Genomic DNA, 14,440 nt, shown 5'->3' with positions numbered 1-14,440 from the left:
ACCAGCCCCAGGTACTGCTGAGGACAGTGAGAAATGACCACTCTGAGGTGTGAAACACGAAGTATTTGGGGGGAAGGAGCCACCACAGAGCCAAGCTAGCTTTTTTGTTAAGTTTTTTTTTTGGCCAGCTGCTTGTTTTGCTGTTAGAAAAATGATGGCAGAGGTGATGGCTCCTCTTGGCCTGGCCAGGGTGGCTTGAAGAAGGCCACATGGACCTTTAGGCTTAAGGAGCCTTCAGAAGACCAGCCCAGCTCCTCTCCATCACACCCACGAATCCTCAGGTCCATGTCTGCCAAAGGCTGCAGCTCAGGTGGCTGCCACGGGCAGAGCATCCTCCTCTCCTGGTGTCCTCCAGGACCACCACAGGCATCCCACTCCTCCATCTCCCCCACAGCACCAGCCTGGCACTCACCGTTCTCCTCCGACCCCTCTGCTGCTGGCGTTGCCAGGGAAAGAAAACAGCACAAGTGAATGACCCCCACACCTCAGGCACCATGGGGAAGGTTTTAGAGACAACAGAGAGCCTGGACATCCCCTGAGAGCTCTGCAGGTGCTACTGGGCTGGGGATGGACCCTCTGCCAGTGCTGTGGTTGGCACCTTTTCTTGACAACAGGCTGTTCCTGCACCCGTGTGCCACCTCAGTGGGTTTGAAACTTCTTCCCAGGTTTGCTTCACCCCCCCTCTCAGCAGGCACAGCATCCCAAGGAGAGAGGAAAACCCTTGCCTACAAAACCAGGGGAAGATCAGCTCCCAGCAAGCACAACCCTTCAGCTGCCAGGGCCACTGAGACCAGACCCAGAGGGCACAACTGAGTGCACATCATCACAACGATGGTGGGCTCAGGACTGGAGACCACCTCTATGTTTTCTCCATGCCAGCACTGGCACAGGTTGCCCCCAGCCACCTCCAGCATGCTCAGGATGTGGCCAGTCCCTTAACAGAGGTGAAACTGAGCTCAGCACAACCCCTCTTCCCAGGGAGCTAAATCTGAGGAGGGACAAGCCAAACTCATCCAGTTTTCTCCACCTTGCTGTGATCTCCAAGATGCTGTGGTGAGCATCTTCCCCAGCTGGCCAAGAGTCACAGCTCCTCTTCATGGCTCCCCAGGAGATATCTCCTCTAGCTACACCATTCACCCAGGTCCAAGAACTACAGCAGGAGAGTCTGGAGACCACTCTGCCCCCAAAAACACATCCCCCCCACCCCAAAACCTCTTGCACTCACTGCAAAGGGGTGGTAGGGAGCAGCCGCCGCGGCCCCTCGGGCCCCCGGCGTGGATGGCAGCATGGACAGCCCCGTGGAGAAGATGCCCAAAGCATTGAGGTTCAGTCCTGGGATCAGGTTGGCTTGTTGCTGGGAGAAAAAACAACCAAAACAACAAAAAAAAAAACACAAGACAGAGAAAAATGTAAAAGGCAGAGTGGGGTTTTTTTGGGTGTCTCGCCACACGGCGCGGGCAGGATGAGCGAGGGCCAAGCCCTCAGGTTTTCTGGTGGCCACCTCAGCGGTGGCAGCCCGGGTGGGAGGACTGGGAGCTTACATGAACAGCCACCACGTCGTTCTCGTAGGCCTCTCGCAGCTTCTTCATGATCTCCACTTCAGCCTTGGAGCAGGCCTCCGTGCTGCCCTTCACCGTGATGGTCCGCTCGGGGTTATAAAGGGTTAAATCCTGCAAACTACCCCCCCAGAGACAACCCCAGAGGGAGTTACAGTTTGATTTCGAGGCAAAGAAAACCCCCAAAACCCCCAAAAAGAGGACCTCCAATCCAAGTGTGGCTCGGGTGTTGCCCAGGACTCACGGGGAGATGGTGATCTTCGTGCCCGTGTCCTGCTCGATCTTCTTGAGGTTGCGTCCCTCCTTGCCAATCAACCTCCCCACCAGGCTGTTGTGGGCTAGGATCTTCAAAGGAATCTCTTCTGCTCTGAAAGGGGATTCAAAAATCAAATCTGAAGGTCCATCTGGCCAGGGAACTAATTTCCAGCAAGGGGTACTCATGATGGGGTGGAAGAAGCAGAACCACCACTGGTTTTGACCAACGTATCTCCCCAGCTTCTGGGGAATGGGATCTCAGGGACTTCCCAAGCCCCACTGGGCACATCTGTGTCTCGTGGGGCTCTGTTCTCCAAGTTTGCCTACATGCTCTTTGAACCTGCCTAAGCTTCTGTCAAACACACCATGGAGAAGTTAAGTTCCAAGTTATTAACTGACCCATGACTCTGCTGAAGCTCCAGCAGTTCCCTCAGGGAACTGGGGGATGACAGAAGATGGTTTCTCCACGGAGAGCTAAAAATTTACCTCCCTTCCCACCAAACCTGCCCCTTTTGCTGAGGCAGAGGCACTTACGACTTGGTTTCATCAGCCTCCTTCTGCATGATGTGGAGGATCATGCGACAGGCTTCGGAGCAGCCCTCTGGCGAGGCGTGGATGGTGATGGGCTTCTCAGCTGTCCCAGCGTTCTCCTTCCGATGGATGTCCACCCTGTGACAAAGCAACCAGCAGAGAGGAGCCCCCTGAGGCATGTCTGCTGTCACACCAAGGCTTTTGAGAGCTCGGGAGCTTGCTAGTCACAGAAAAGCTCATTTCAACCACTGCTTAAGCTCTGGGGTGAAGCTGGGTCTCGCTGAAGGTGCATCTGCCATCACCTGGTCTCATGCAAGCCCTCGTGGTGCTTTGCTTCAGCTGGTTTACATCAGATTGGAGCTACATTAGGACCTGAGGTCTGGCTGGGAGCTGAGGGACGTCAATCAACATCCAACGATTTGCCAAGAGGAGGCAGAACAAACCCTCAGCTAGACAAAACCCTGAGCGACCTGAGCTTGGACCCCAGTCCCACCTGGGGCAGGAGACTGGAGCAGAGTCCTCCTCCACAAGTCCCTTCCAACCTTCCTCTCTCTCTGCACAACACCCAAGGCTGCCACAACCCTCACGTGGGACAGAGGGACCACTTACCCAGAGGCAGCATTTGTCACAACACGGAGGCAACAACAGTGCTTGTACTCACGCCCTTCCTTGAGAGACCAGATCTAGCTCTTCTGGTCCTCCCCTCAGCTCATGGCAGGGAGGAGGCCCCTGCCTCCAGCTCGCTCCTCACTGCTCAACCGTACCTGGCAAAGGCCCTGAGAGAGAGGGAGAGAGGAAAGCAGGGTAGGGAACTCCTGCACGTCAACCCCACGTCTTGAAGAACAGGGCTGAGAAACTTTTCCGTCTTCTCCGGGCTCTTCCCACCAGAGGATGAGGCCACGAGGCCATCCTGCCGTTGGCCACCACCTCGGTGTCCCTGTCTCTGCTGCAGGTGGGGCTGCCATGGCCCAGATCTTCTGAGAAGGTGCCGTGGGGGCTGTGCCCAGCCACTCGGCTCCAACACGGGGCCCTCCGGCCACGGCTGTTTTCCTGGGAGTTCCCCATCCCAACTGGGCTCGTTGAGGGGTGCTGCTGTGCAGGCAAGGGCAGGGTTGGTGGTGCCAAGCCACTCCCAACCCATCAAGGCCACGCTGGAAGGCTGCAGGGTCACGGTGGGCTTGCACAGCTCCTCCAGGAGCTCCTGAACCAGCGTGTGGAACCGACGACACTCCACTCGCAGGCAGAGGGGGAGTTGCTGGGTGAACCTTCCCTGCCACGAGGGAAGAACCTACCCCACCAGCTTCAGAAGGGACCCCAGGCTGCTTCATCTGAGCCCTGAAGCCTGAAGGCAGATGCTCCATCCCCTCCAGCTCTTCAGATCTCCCGTGGTTTCAGCTAGAAAGTTCAGGCAGGAGACTGGTCCTGCTTGGATCGTGCAAGGAGGTGCTGGGGATGGTGCCACCACCGAGCTCTCCATGCCCTTTGTTCAGGTCTACAGAGCACAGTGCCCTGGCTGTGTGCTGTGTGATGCTTTCTGAGGTTCTCCCAGCTGTGGAGCTCCATCCAGTTGACTTGGAGGATCTTTTCCTTCAGAGGCAGGAGGCAAAGGCATCACAAAGTGCCACAGAAGGTGACGACAGCATGACAAACCCCCCAGGGGGGGAGTCCAGCAGCCCCTGGAGCAGCTCAGCCTGGTGGAGGTGGGGCATGCAGCCCAGCCTGGGCACTGAAGAAGGGCCAGGAGCCAGGGAGGGGCTGAATGGCTGCACCAAAGGACCCCCAGCAAGCCCAGGAGAGGGACACTGGCCGTGCTTCTGGTTGACTTCCACAACCCATCCCAGGCCTGAGCTTTGCAGAGAGAGAAGATGGAGGCACTAGGAAAAAGCTGCTGCGTTGAGGCACGTCCCACCCTGGAGAGCTGAAGGGTGGAGGAGGGCTCTGGGCTTCTCAACACATCCCAGTGGTGCTGCTGCACAGCTCCCTTCCAACAGGAGGAAGGAGAAGTGGATCCTCAACCCCCTCATCCCATCAGCAGCTGCCTGGGACCCCAGGGTGCTGCACACAGGCTAGACTGGGGCAGATGACAACAAGGAGGATGGGACAGTGACCTCCAAGACACCTTCTGAGGGCACTGGGAACCCTTCAGAGAGCCCATCTCAAGATGGGCAGCATGGTGTGCACGTAGGGTTCTCCCAGCCCCACGGCTGCTTGGTAGGAAGAGTCCTCTCCTCATCCAGCTACAAGGGCTGCAGTCACTGTGGAAGGTCATCTGGATGGGTGGGCTCTTGGTCTGAGCTCAGGAAAGAAGAGTTTGGCTCCACCTGGGGACAGTTTTGTCCCCTGAGCATCACTGTGTGTGGAGACAGGGGCAAAGTCCTGCACGACCAGAGGAATCCAGGATCCAGAGTCATCTGGGAAGGAGCAACAGGATGCCACCAGCACCCTCATCCTCAGGATCACCACAACAGTGACCAAGGGTGGCCTGAGCAGGGACAGAGCTGCAGGTTGGGGACCCAAACCCAAGGCAACAATCCCCTGAGGCTGCCCAGGCCAGGCCCAAGTGCCCCTTGCCCAAGCTTGGTGCAGAGTTGGTGGCCCACCATGGCATGGGGCCACCTCAGGCAGGTCAGGAGGGGGAAGAGCATGGAGCACAGCCTTCCTCCATGGCATCAGGTCTTTGGGGCAGGTGTGGGCAGCCAGTCCACACGGAGGGACAGCTCAGGGGCAGAAACTGCCCCAAGCAGCAGCATCTGGCCTCGTGGCTGGGAGAAACTGGCCACCAGTGCCACACACCTTCCTCACCAGGCTCAGGCCTTGCTGAGGGCATCCTTCCAGTGTTGGGTGGCAAGCACACCACCACACCCACTGCCCCTCACACCAGGGGACTCACCTGGAGCAGAAGGGCTTGAGGCCAACCTGGACTAGCTCATGGCTACAAGGTGGCCACACCCTAGGGCTACTCAAGGAGTTCCTCTCCCTACACCTCCATCCCCCTCCCATACAAACCTCCCCCTGCACACCCAGCTCTGGGGTTGGGCTCCCCCAGCTGCTGAGTGGCTCCTCCTCCCACCTCCTGCTCAAGCAGACGTGCTACCCCCCAACCATCTGCCTCTAAAAGCTTCCCTGAGAACAAGGAGGCCCTGGGAGATGTTGTGGTTACAGGAGTCCTATGTCCTGTGAGATCATCAGGTTCAGGATGATGAGGCATGGGAGAAGACAGCTTTGGGTTAAACACACACCAATCTGGGCAGGAACAAACCATGCAGGAAAACCATGCAGAAAATCAGAGGTGAAAGCAACGTGAACATTGACAAGAGAAACATGGAAAAAAACTTTGGCCAGAGGGGTTCCCTCCCCACCCTTTTTTTTGGTTGTTTTTTTCCCTTCAAAAATAAAAATATTAAGCCTGCAAAGAAGGCTTCAGACTTCCAAAAAAAAGCCCCCATCCTTCTCAAAGGCAGCACCCACGGTGTCCCCTTCCCCCTGCCCCAGCTCTAGCCCTTATGGGGCACTAGGGGATGAGCCAATCCCCAAAGGGCAAAGGCTGTGGCACTGACCCCTCAGCATTTTGGCATTTCTCCCTAAACTTGCCACAGTTCTCCCTAAAGCCTTGTCCCCCAATCCTTCTGGAAACCCCTTCCTGGCCTTTCTGAACTGCTCCCAGGCTACTCTGGCCAGCAGGAACACGTGGGCTCTGCCACCATCCCCCTCAAGGCTGCACCCCAAGAAAACAACACCAGCCAACGTTCAGGAGCCCCAAAGCACACAAGAAGAACCACACCAGGGACCTGCAGCCCCCCTGCAGAAGGAAACAAAACCATTGGAGGTACTTACTTGGACTGGGTTTGCTTAGTAAGGTTCTTTATGGTCAAGCCCTCCTTTCCTATGATCGCACCAACAAACTGGGTGGGCACCAGCATCCTCAGTGGGAAATGGAGCTGTGTGGGCTGCCAGGAGCCCCCCGGGGAGGTGCCCAGCTCCCTGGAAGAACGGCCCCCCCGTCGGGACCGCTGCGGGGGCGCAGGGGAGCTCACCTCTTCATCTGGCAGGTAGGAAAGCTTGAAGGAATAGTTCTCAAACTGCTGGTCGCTCAGCTTCTCAACGGCTCTGGAAGGCAGGGAGATGAGGAAGGTGGGGAGGGGGTCCTCCAAAGGATGGTGACCCTCCTGGACCCTCAGCATTGCTCTGGTAGGGCAGGGTTCCTCGTCAACCCTGCGTCTTCCTCCCTCAGGGATAGTTTGGGTGGTGTGAAAACGTGGGCAGAGCCCAACAAAATCCACTCACACTTTTGCTTCTTCTTTCGTTGCGTACGTGACGTTGACGACGGCTGTTTCTGTGTCTGTGTTGACTGGGAGGAAAGCAAGAGAAGAACCATCAGACCACAGGAGAAGAGAGATGTCAACGTTGCTCCCAACCCCCTGGAGAGAGGGGATGCAGGTGGAGAGTGTGGGAGGGCAACACCCACCCCTTGGGGCACGGCCCTGGCCAACGAGCAGGGTGAGAGCTCGTGCACCACGATTTCCCCACCCAGCCCAGGCCAGATCCTGCCACCCTCAGCATGGCCAGACCCCACTGATCCACCTGCAAACCCCAAACAACTCTGTTTGGTTTTGCTAGCATGGACATCTGGGTTTTTATTTCAATTTGCCAGTGATTAGGAGCTCCAGAGATGGAGGACTTGATGGCCTCTGCCACCCCACCTCTGCCAGCAGGGTTTGTGTCTACAGGGAAAACATTTTAGCCCAGTACCAACGACTGGGAAAATGTGGTTTGACCTCATCAGGTTTTCTCCAGCATGTGAAAGGCTGAGGAGCTGTGCTGGGACCTTTGCAGAGATGGATGAGGACCATGCTGGACCATCTTACCTTGCTCTACGTTCTCCACCATGCCATACTGAGCTAGCAGGCCATCCAGCACCTGGGGGAGAGAGCAGCAAACAGGGCAGCTGAGGCAGGAGAGGCTTCAGCCAGGGGAGAGGAAGAGTCTGCTCCACCCAAAGACACTCTCCAAAGAGCCAGCATCACCCAACTGCTCGAGTGCCTTCCCCCACCTCCACCCCACCATCCTCATGATGAGCCCTACTCCTCCTGCAGCCCCAGGACCCGAAAGCAGGAAGGAGATGGAACCCAGTTCATGCTCCACCTTCCTCCTGGGGCCACTGGGAAGGTAGAGGGTGGCTCATGTGCCAATCCCCTGCTCCAGCAGCACAGCTCATGCTGCCTGGCACAGCTGATGGGGAGGAAGGGAGCAGGATGCTCCAAGGACTGTTGGCCTCTTACCTCCCACTGCAGGTGAGGGGGGATGTTTCGGATCTGGATCTTCCTGCTCCTGCAAAGACAAAGCCCTGGGTTAGGGTCTGCAGGAGGCCAAGGGCTTTCCAGGAACCTGGCAGCAGCTGGTGAGAGCTTGCCAGAGCATCTCCCCTCACCACACCAAGCTGGAGTGGCCCAGCCCCAGGGAAAGCCACTTCTCCCAGCCTTGCCCCCCAGCCACCAACTGCCAGGGCTGAAGCTCTCTCCAGAAGGCTCCCTCTGGGTTTCCAAGGAAACCTCCTGAAATGAGCCTCTGCAGAGCCACGGCCACACAGGCAAGGCTGGGATAGGACACCAGGACAAGCCCTGGCCACCGTGGCCAGTGCTGAGGTGGGCTCTCAAAAAGTGCTTCCTCTTGAAGTCCACCACCTCTGAACAACGTGGGGGTTGTTTGTCATGGGGAAACCTAAACAGGTACACTCTGACACGTGCCCTTGGAGATGGGCAACACACCCAGCACCTGGCTGCACTCCCAACCTCAGTCCTGGCCAGTATGGATGCAAAGGAAGCACTGCAAAGCCTTCCCAAGAAGTCATGACCACCAAATGCCTCCCCAGTCTGCCTCCAAGGAGATGTGACTGGGCAGTGAAGAGTTTTGGGGCCAGACCACCTCTCTAACATCAGGGGTGAGTCTTCTGACAGAGCCACCCCCAACACAGAGCCAAGTTTCACACTGACTGGCAGCTGGAAGCTGGTTTTGTTAAGCTTTGCCCTTCTTTGGGACAAGCTCAAGGAGGATGCTTGGAAGGACTGGTACCACAGCTGCCAGCAGCCCCACCTGAGAGCCAGCAAGAGCCAAACCTGCAGCACAAACCCTGCAGGAGGAGGTGGGAGGAACTCTGCTTCCCTCCAAACCATCAACACCCAACACCCTGAGACTCCACCAGTGCTCTTCAACAGCTGGAAAACGAGACCTTCAAACCTGGAGCCAAGCAGCAAGGTCCTTGCTCCACCTACTCATTGCACAAGAACACCCTGAGCCCCTACGAGCCATCTGGGTGAAGAATTTCTCTGGTAGTGTGGGGCCAGACCCCAGGGACAGGGAGGACACATGGGGCATGGCCAGAACTGGAGGAAAAGGTGGTTTTCATGCAGACCAAAGCAGTCAGGGTTGGGCAGAGACACACACACCATCATGCTGGAGGTTGGTGTGCTCCAGACACCATCCTTCTGCCTCTACAGCAGCAGCAGGCACCCCTTGCTCCTCATTTTATGCTGTGGGACAACCAGAAGCTTGTGAAGGACAACCACCTGCCTTGTGAAAGGGGAATTTGGGGCACATCATGAGCAACTCTAAGGAGCAAAACCCTGTGTGGGCTTGACAGAGGCTCAAAGCTTCACCCCCATCAGCTGGCAGGTCTTCTAGCAGCTCATCATCACCACTCAGCACTTGCAGGAAGGTTTTATTATTACTATTGGGTGTATTTTTATAGCTCTTGTGATCCCCCAGCTTGGTTGAAGTGGTGCTGGACCACGTGCAGTCATCCCTGGGGAGTGATGGGTGTGTATCTGGGGCTGGGATGGGTGGATGGATGGGTTATTCCTAAGGCATGGACCACGTGTGATCCCCACAGGACAGGGCAGCAGAGCTCAAGTTCACCCTCCTCCAACACCAGTCCCAGGAGGACTTTGGAGCAGAAAACTCTTTTAATTTTCATTTTCCTGACTTCTCCCAAAACCTAGGAGACAGGAGATTGCTTCCAGCACATGCACACAACCTCTGGGGCAGGACCTTGTGATGAAGGCAGCAGCCACATTTCACCCAACATGTTTTGCAGCAGGTTATAGGAATTTCAACAAAATTAAATTCATAACAACCTGTAACTACAGGCACACAGTTTGTGAGAAAATACTTAATTGGGTGGTGCAATTAGCCCTGCTGTAACGAGCTGCCCTCAGATAACCACAGGACCTGAATCTTCTTGCCCTCCATGTGCCCACCACCCATATCTCAGTGCCCAGCCCAGGACAAAATGCCCGGTGGCAACAGAGCATCAGCTTCAAGTGCTAAAGTCACCACATTTCCATAAGTTCACCTGTTTTTTTGCCCTTCTAAATTCAACCTAAAATAGTCCTGCTTGCTAGCAGCTACTTTGGCTGGAGGAGGAACCATCTCCTCCACCCCAGAGGAGGGTTTCAGGTACCACACGTTGGCCAGCATCACTCACAGGAGGAGGGAGCCAGCTCCCCAAGCTGTAAAGGCTGGGTTCATGAAATAATCCATGGCAGTTTATTCCCCAGAACTAGGAGGTTTGGGTTTTTTTTTCTGACACATCTCTCCCCTTTCCAGCAGCCCAGATAAGCAGCAGGACTCACATGGCTTTGTGGCTACCCCCTCCCATAGCTCCGAGGGAAATAACAGCCACCCCTGAAATCCAGGGACACAGAGGAGGGAAAATAAAGAAGAGACAAAGCTGTGAAACGAAAACAAGCCACCAGACCCCCTGCCCAAACTGAACAAACCCTCCCTGTGTCTGCCAAATTCACCCTCAGGCTGCAGCTCCACGGACCACCCGCTGTCCCCTGGTCTCCTGCTCCAGAGAGGCTTCACCTCCCACAAGTATTTTGGAATCAGAAACTCTATGTCACTGAGCTGGCTTAAAGATAAGCCTGACAAGGGGCAGCTTCACCACTCTTTGCCCTAATAGATTTTTTTTTCTAGTTAAGCTTTGTAATATCTTACTATCACAAAGCCACCTTCCACCTCAGCTCAGTACTGAGGGTAGAGGAAACACTGTTGAGCAGCTCTTGCTTTCAATAAAAATCACTTTTCAAGAGAACTGGGGGAAAAACAGAGGGCAAACACACTGGAAAACAACCATCCCCCTGGCAGCCCTGCCTGCTTGATTCAATATTTGTCTCAGGCAAGAAATCATCTATAAAATTGAACACTTATCATCAGCTAGGGACCAAACTCAGATCCCACCTGAATTTTTCAGATGTGTCTCTTGATTGTGGTATCTATTTTTCGGTCTGTCAGGGTTATCCTTGAAGAAGTTTTCCTCTTGCCCAAGCCAGTTCATCAGCAGATCTTAAGGAGCAAGGGCTCTGTCAGCACCAGGCTGGATAAGTATTAAAGAGCTGCCCCAGTTTCGACCAGTTGCCGAGAGCATCGCAGATGTGTCTGCTCCAGTTCCCCTCCCAGCTCGGGGCTTTTGCCTTGAGGCTCTTAAGGAATTAAAATCCTTTGGTGTTAAAGGCCTGTCCTCTCCCCAAGGGATGGGGAAAAGGGTGGGAGGGGAATGGTGAGGGCAGTGATTGACACACCCCTGTGAGTTGGGGATGTATCGACAATGAATGGGAAATTATGTCCCATCTGGTCACAGCTTTTCAAGGTTAAGGAGGGGAAAAAGAGAGGCACAAAAATAAAGAAGAGGGGGGGAAGAAAAGGGGAGGGGGAATCCCAGCCAGCCCCTGCAGCCCTATTCAGCATCAGGATGAAGGGGACCAGCAAGCCACCCAAAACCAGCCCCAGCACCCGACTCCTCGCAGGGAGGGGTGGTGGACAGCAGGGCGTCAACAGGATGCCCAGCAGAAGTTCAAAACCACTGTAGGAACAATAAACAGCAACAAAAATAAATTGGTAATTCATGTTTTCAGTCTCTCTTCTGCATCCTCCACGTCCTGCATCCCTGCCACTACCCTGCTCCCATCCCTGCATCCCAGCAGACGGCAAAGAACCAAGAGACAAGGCAGCTACAAGCAAAATAAAGCAAAATAAAACCACTCAAATATCACCAGCTCTCAGTTTATCCACCCCTGAAAACACATCAGACAGCTGACAGCATCACACCCAGATCTAACAAGCACCAGAGTCCATCTCCAAGGGGTTTCTCCTGGCCAGCTCCATAGGGAACAGCATCCAAGACCTCTGGGAAACCTGCTCCATGCCTGACGCCACCAGCATCACCCTGGCAATGTTTTATTTATGTCTATATATATATAAATATATATTAAAATTATCTTTTAAATGTATATAAATACAGATTTAAAAGTATCTTTTTTGTATATGTAGGAAAAGTATCTATAAACTATCCCATATGTAGTACCCTAGATAATATCTTTTATTTATACCTACAGAAAAGATAAACACTTTAAAGACTAAAAGATATTTTATTAATTCATATAAATATTAAAAAACCCTAAAGGATACTAAATAGATATATTTAAAATCAGGACTAGGACTGAGAGCAGCTCCACTTTTAGCACTCTAGATTCAATCTGGCATAACCCAACTCATACCACACACTAGAAAATCTCCAGCAGGTTTAATTCTCTTGGTGAAGTGAAGAAAAACTTCCTCATGCTGTGGCCAGAGGAAAAAAAATCTCTTGTTCTATAAATTTTGTTAATTTTAAAACTATTTTTATTAATGCTTTTATTAATAGTTATTTTTAAAATCAGAGATCTAAAACTGGAGAATCCCAATCTCTTGTTCTATAAATTTCGTTAATTTTAAAATTATTTTTATTAATGCTTTTATTAAGAGTTATTTTTAAAATCAGAGATCTAAAGCTGGAGAATCACAGGAGGACTTTTTCTGCCCATAGGTGCTGGTGGCTTTTCCTGGCAAAGCAACTGGTTTGCACGGGGGTTTTCTCTCCTCTAATTAAGCACCTGATTGACCACCAGCAATTAATAATAAGGAAATAAAAGGTGGGCTGCCAATGGGAAGACAAAAAGGGCTTACACATTTATTCCAAGCTGTAGTGCCACCAGCATTTCGTGTTTAAAAACAAAAAGGGTGGTGGGGAAATGAATTAAAAAATAGACCAATAAATAAATGCAAAATATGTGGAAATAAGAATTGAACTGATGCTCAAGAGAGGAAACTGATTTTAGGATCATTCCTTTTGAAAGATGAGAAAATCCAGCCGATCCCATAAAATTATTATTATGTTTTAATATTATAGAGATTTCCAGCCCAAGCTCTCTCCAGCAGCCTCCCACTCTGCGTTGTTCAGACATCCCCCCTGCTTTTATTTCTCTCAGCTGAGAGTTACAGCAGAAGCAGACATGAAAAGCCACCTTTGCAATTGAGAACAAGGAAATTTCACTGGTTTGGAGGCTTTAAATGGGGCTTTGCTACATCCCCCACTACTTATTAAACTCATTTTTATCCAATCCTTGAATAAAAGTCAGCATTGGGATGGTTGGGGGTTACTTTCCATATTTCACCACCAGCCCTGATTTCTTTTTTTTGATAAAACTTCCCCATTAATGGGACTTTAAAAAATTTCAGACATGTACAACCTATCTTGAAGAGGAAAGGTGCTGATGCTTCCCTCACCACCACACTCCAGACACAAAATACTCTTCAAGTGGGATTGCTCTGCCCCACTTTCAGCCAATAAAAGTATTCTCTGCTCCTAACGAATCCAAAAATCGATTTTAAAACGAATTAAATTGTTTAAATGTTGCTTTAAAAATAAAGAGGGTGATTTTTTCCCCCCCTCTTTAATTCTCCAAGGCCCAATACAGCATATACAAGGAAACAAAACCCATCGAGACACTGCTGGATCTTCTACAGGAGCTCAAACCGTTTGTATGGCAGCAGAACGGCTGAATTTTTAACTCGGGGGAGGTGAATTGGGCAGAGCTGGTGGGATTCACACTCCTCCCTCCTGCCATCACCTTCAATTCCTGCCTTTGGAAAACCAGAAACAAAACAAAACCAAACCCTGCCAGCAACTCCCCGGGGCAGCTCCAGGAAATCCCTTCCCCTCCACAGGGAGATGTCAAAGGTGTTTTTCCAGCCCATTTCTTATTGAAATGTATTTATAGGTGTATAAATACATTGGTAAAATAGATTTATATTTGATTTGGTTGTACAAATAAAGGGCTCCAGGTGAATGCAGGCACAGAGGGGAAACTCCCAACTCACACCCCCGTGATGCAGGAACACTGGGGGATGACAGCCAAGAAAGGCTTCGGTTCCCCAAACCAAATTAACCCCCAAACTGGTTCATATAACTGCAGAATTTCACCATTTCAACCCCCTTTAAATCCCACTGCCTCTCCGAGGCTCGATTCCAACTCCAAAAATTGGGTTTTTGACAAATTTCAACGGGGAGGGGGGGGCAGAACTTAAACATGACCACATTAAAAAATTGTGTTTTTGCAAAATCGCGAGGGGGGGGGAGCAGAACTTAAACATGACCACGTGAGTTTCTGTTCCCTGCCAAAAAAAAATCCTATTTTCAAAACAAAACCTACAATCTACCCAGGCAAGGGCAGGACCCCCCCTAACTGAGTACAGTCCTATAAAGCAGAATGTATTATTTTTAAGTTGTTAAATAAAGATACCAACTTAAATTAGATGTCGATAACCTGAGGAATCTCGGGAGCTGAGCTAGGACAAGAAAAACTGGAGCCAAATCCATCTTCCTCACTCCCAGTTTTCTGGCTCTATCTCTCTTAAAAAGGCTACTGCAGACTGAGCTACAGCTTGGGGTCTGTTGAGGTTTTTTTTTCCTCGTTTTGGAAGATTTTTGAAGGTAAGGCAGCGTGTGATCCCTGCCGAAGAAGAAGAAATCCCTCTCTGGCACACGTGATGCTGGGCACCAGCCATTCCCCCACCGAGCCTCAATTACACAACAGCATCTCCCCCCCCTCCCCACGCCTCGTAATTCCAAAATTAATACTCCAACACCCATCAGGGGCCAAACCTCAGCGGGACCATTCAGACGAGGGGTTTTTTTTCCCACCTCCTGGAGCTTTTAACCCATCACACAGGGGGGAAAACAACCTCGCGGGGAGGCAGCCACGCAGCACGGTCCCAGGTTT

General features: G+C 52.3%; 1 protein-coding gene across 1 annotated transcript in view; it reads right to left on the bottom strand.

Moving 5' to 3' along the window:
- Positions 1 to 7,670, bottom strand: part of IGF2BP2 (insulin-like growth factor 2 mRNA binding protein 2) — a gene marked incomplete at its 5' end in the record, with an annotated part of 10,902 nt that extends 3,232 nt beyond the window's left edge. The window contains 9 exons of the mRNA XM_008948715.1: positions 413 to 436; positions 1,226 to 1,354; positions 1,542 to 1,677; positions 1,801 to 1,923; positions 2,346 to 2,480; positions 6,177 to 6,449; positions 6,627 to 6,690; positions 7,208 to 7,259; positions 7,622 to 7,670. Coding sequence (XP_008946963.1) covers positions 413 to 436; positions 1,226 to 1,354; positions 1,542 to 1,677; positions 1,801 to 1,923; positions 2,346 to 2,480; positions 6,177 to 6,449; positions 6,627 to 6,690; positions 7,208 to 7,259; positions 7,622 to 7,670 — 985 coding nt within the window. The remainder of the gene's footprint in view (positions 1 to 412; positions 437 to 1,225; positions 1,355 to 1,541; positions 1,678 to 1,800; positions 1,924 to 2,345; positions 2,481 to 6,176; positions 6,450 to 6,626; positions 6,691 to 7,207; positions 7,260 to 7,621) is intronic.
- Positions 7,671 to 14,440: the final 6,770 nt, after the last annotated feature.

Source organism: Merops nubicus, unplaced genomic scaffold, assembly GCF_000691845.1.
Source record: "Merops nubicus isolate BGI_N331 unplaced genomic scaffold, ASM69184v1 scaffold24101, whole genome shotgun sequence".
NCBI classification, from domain to species: domain Eukaryota; kingdom Metazoa; phylum Chordata; class Aves; order Coraciiformes; family Meropidae; genus Merops; species Merops nubicus.
This window is presented reverse-complemented; position numbering and strand designations above follow the sequence as displayed.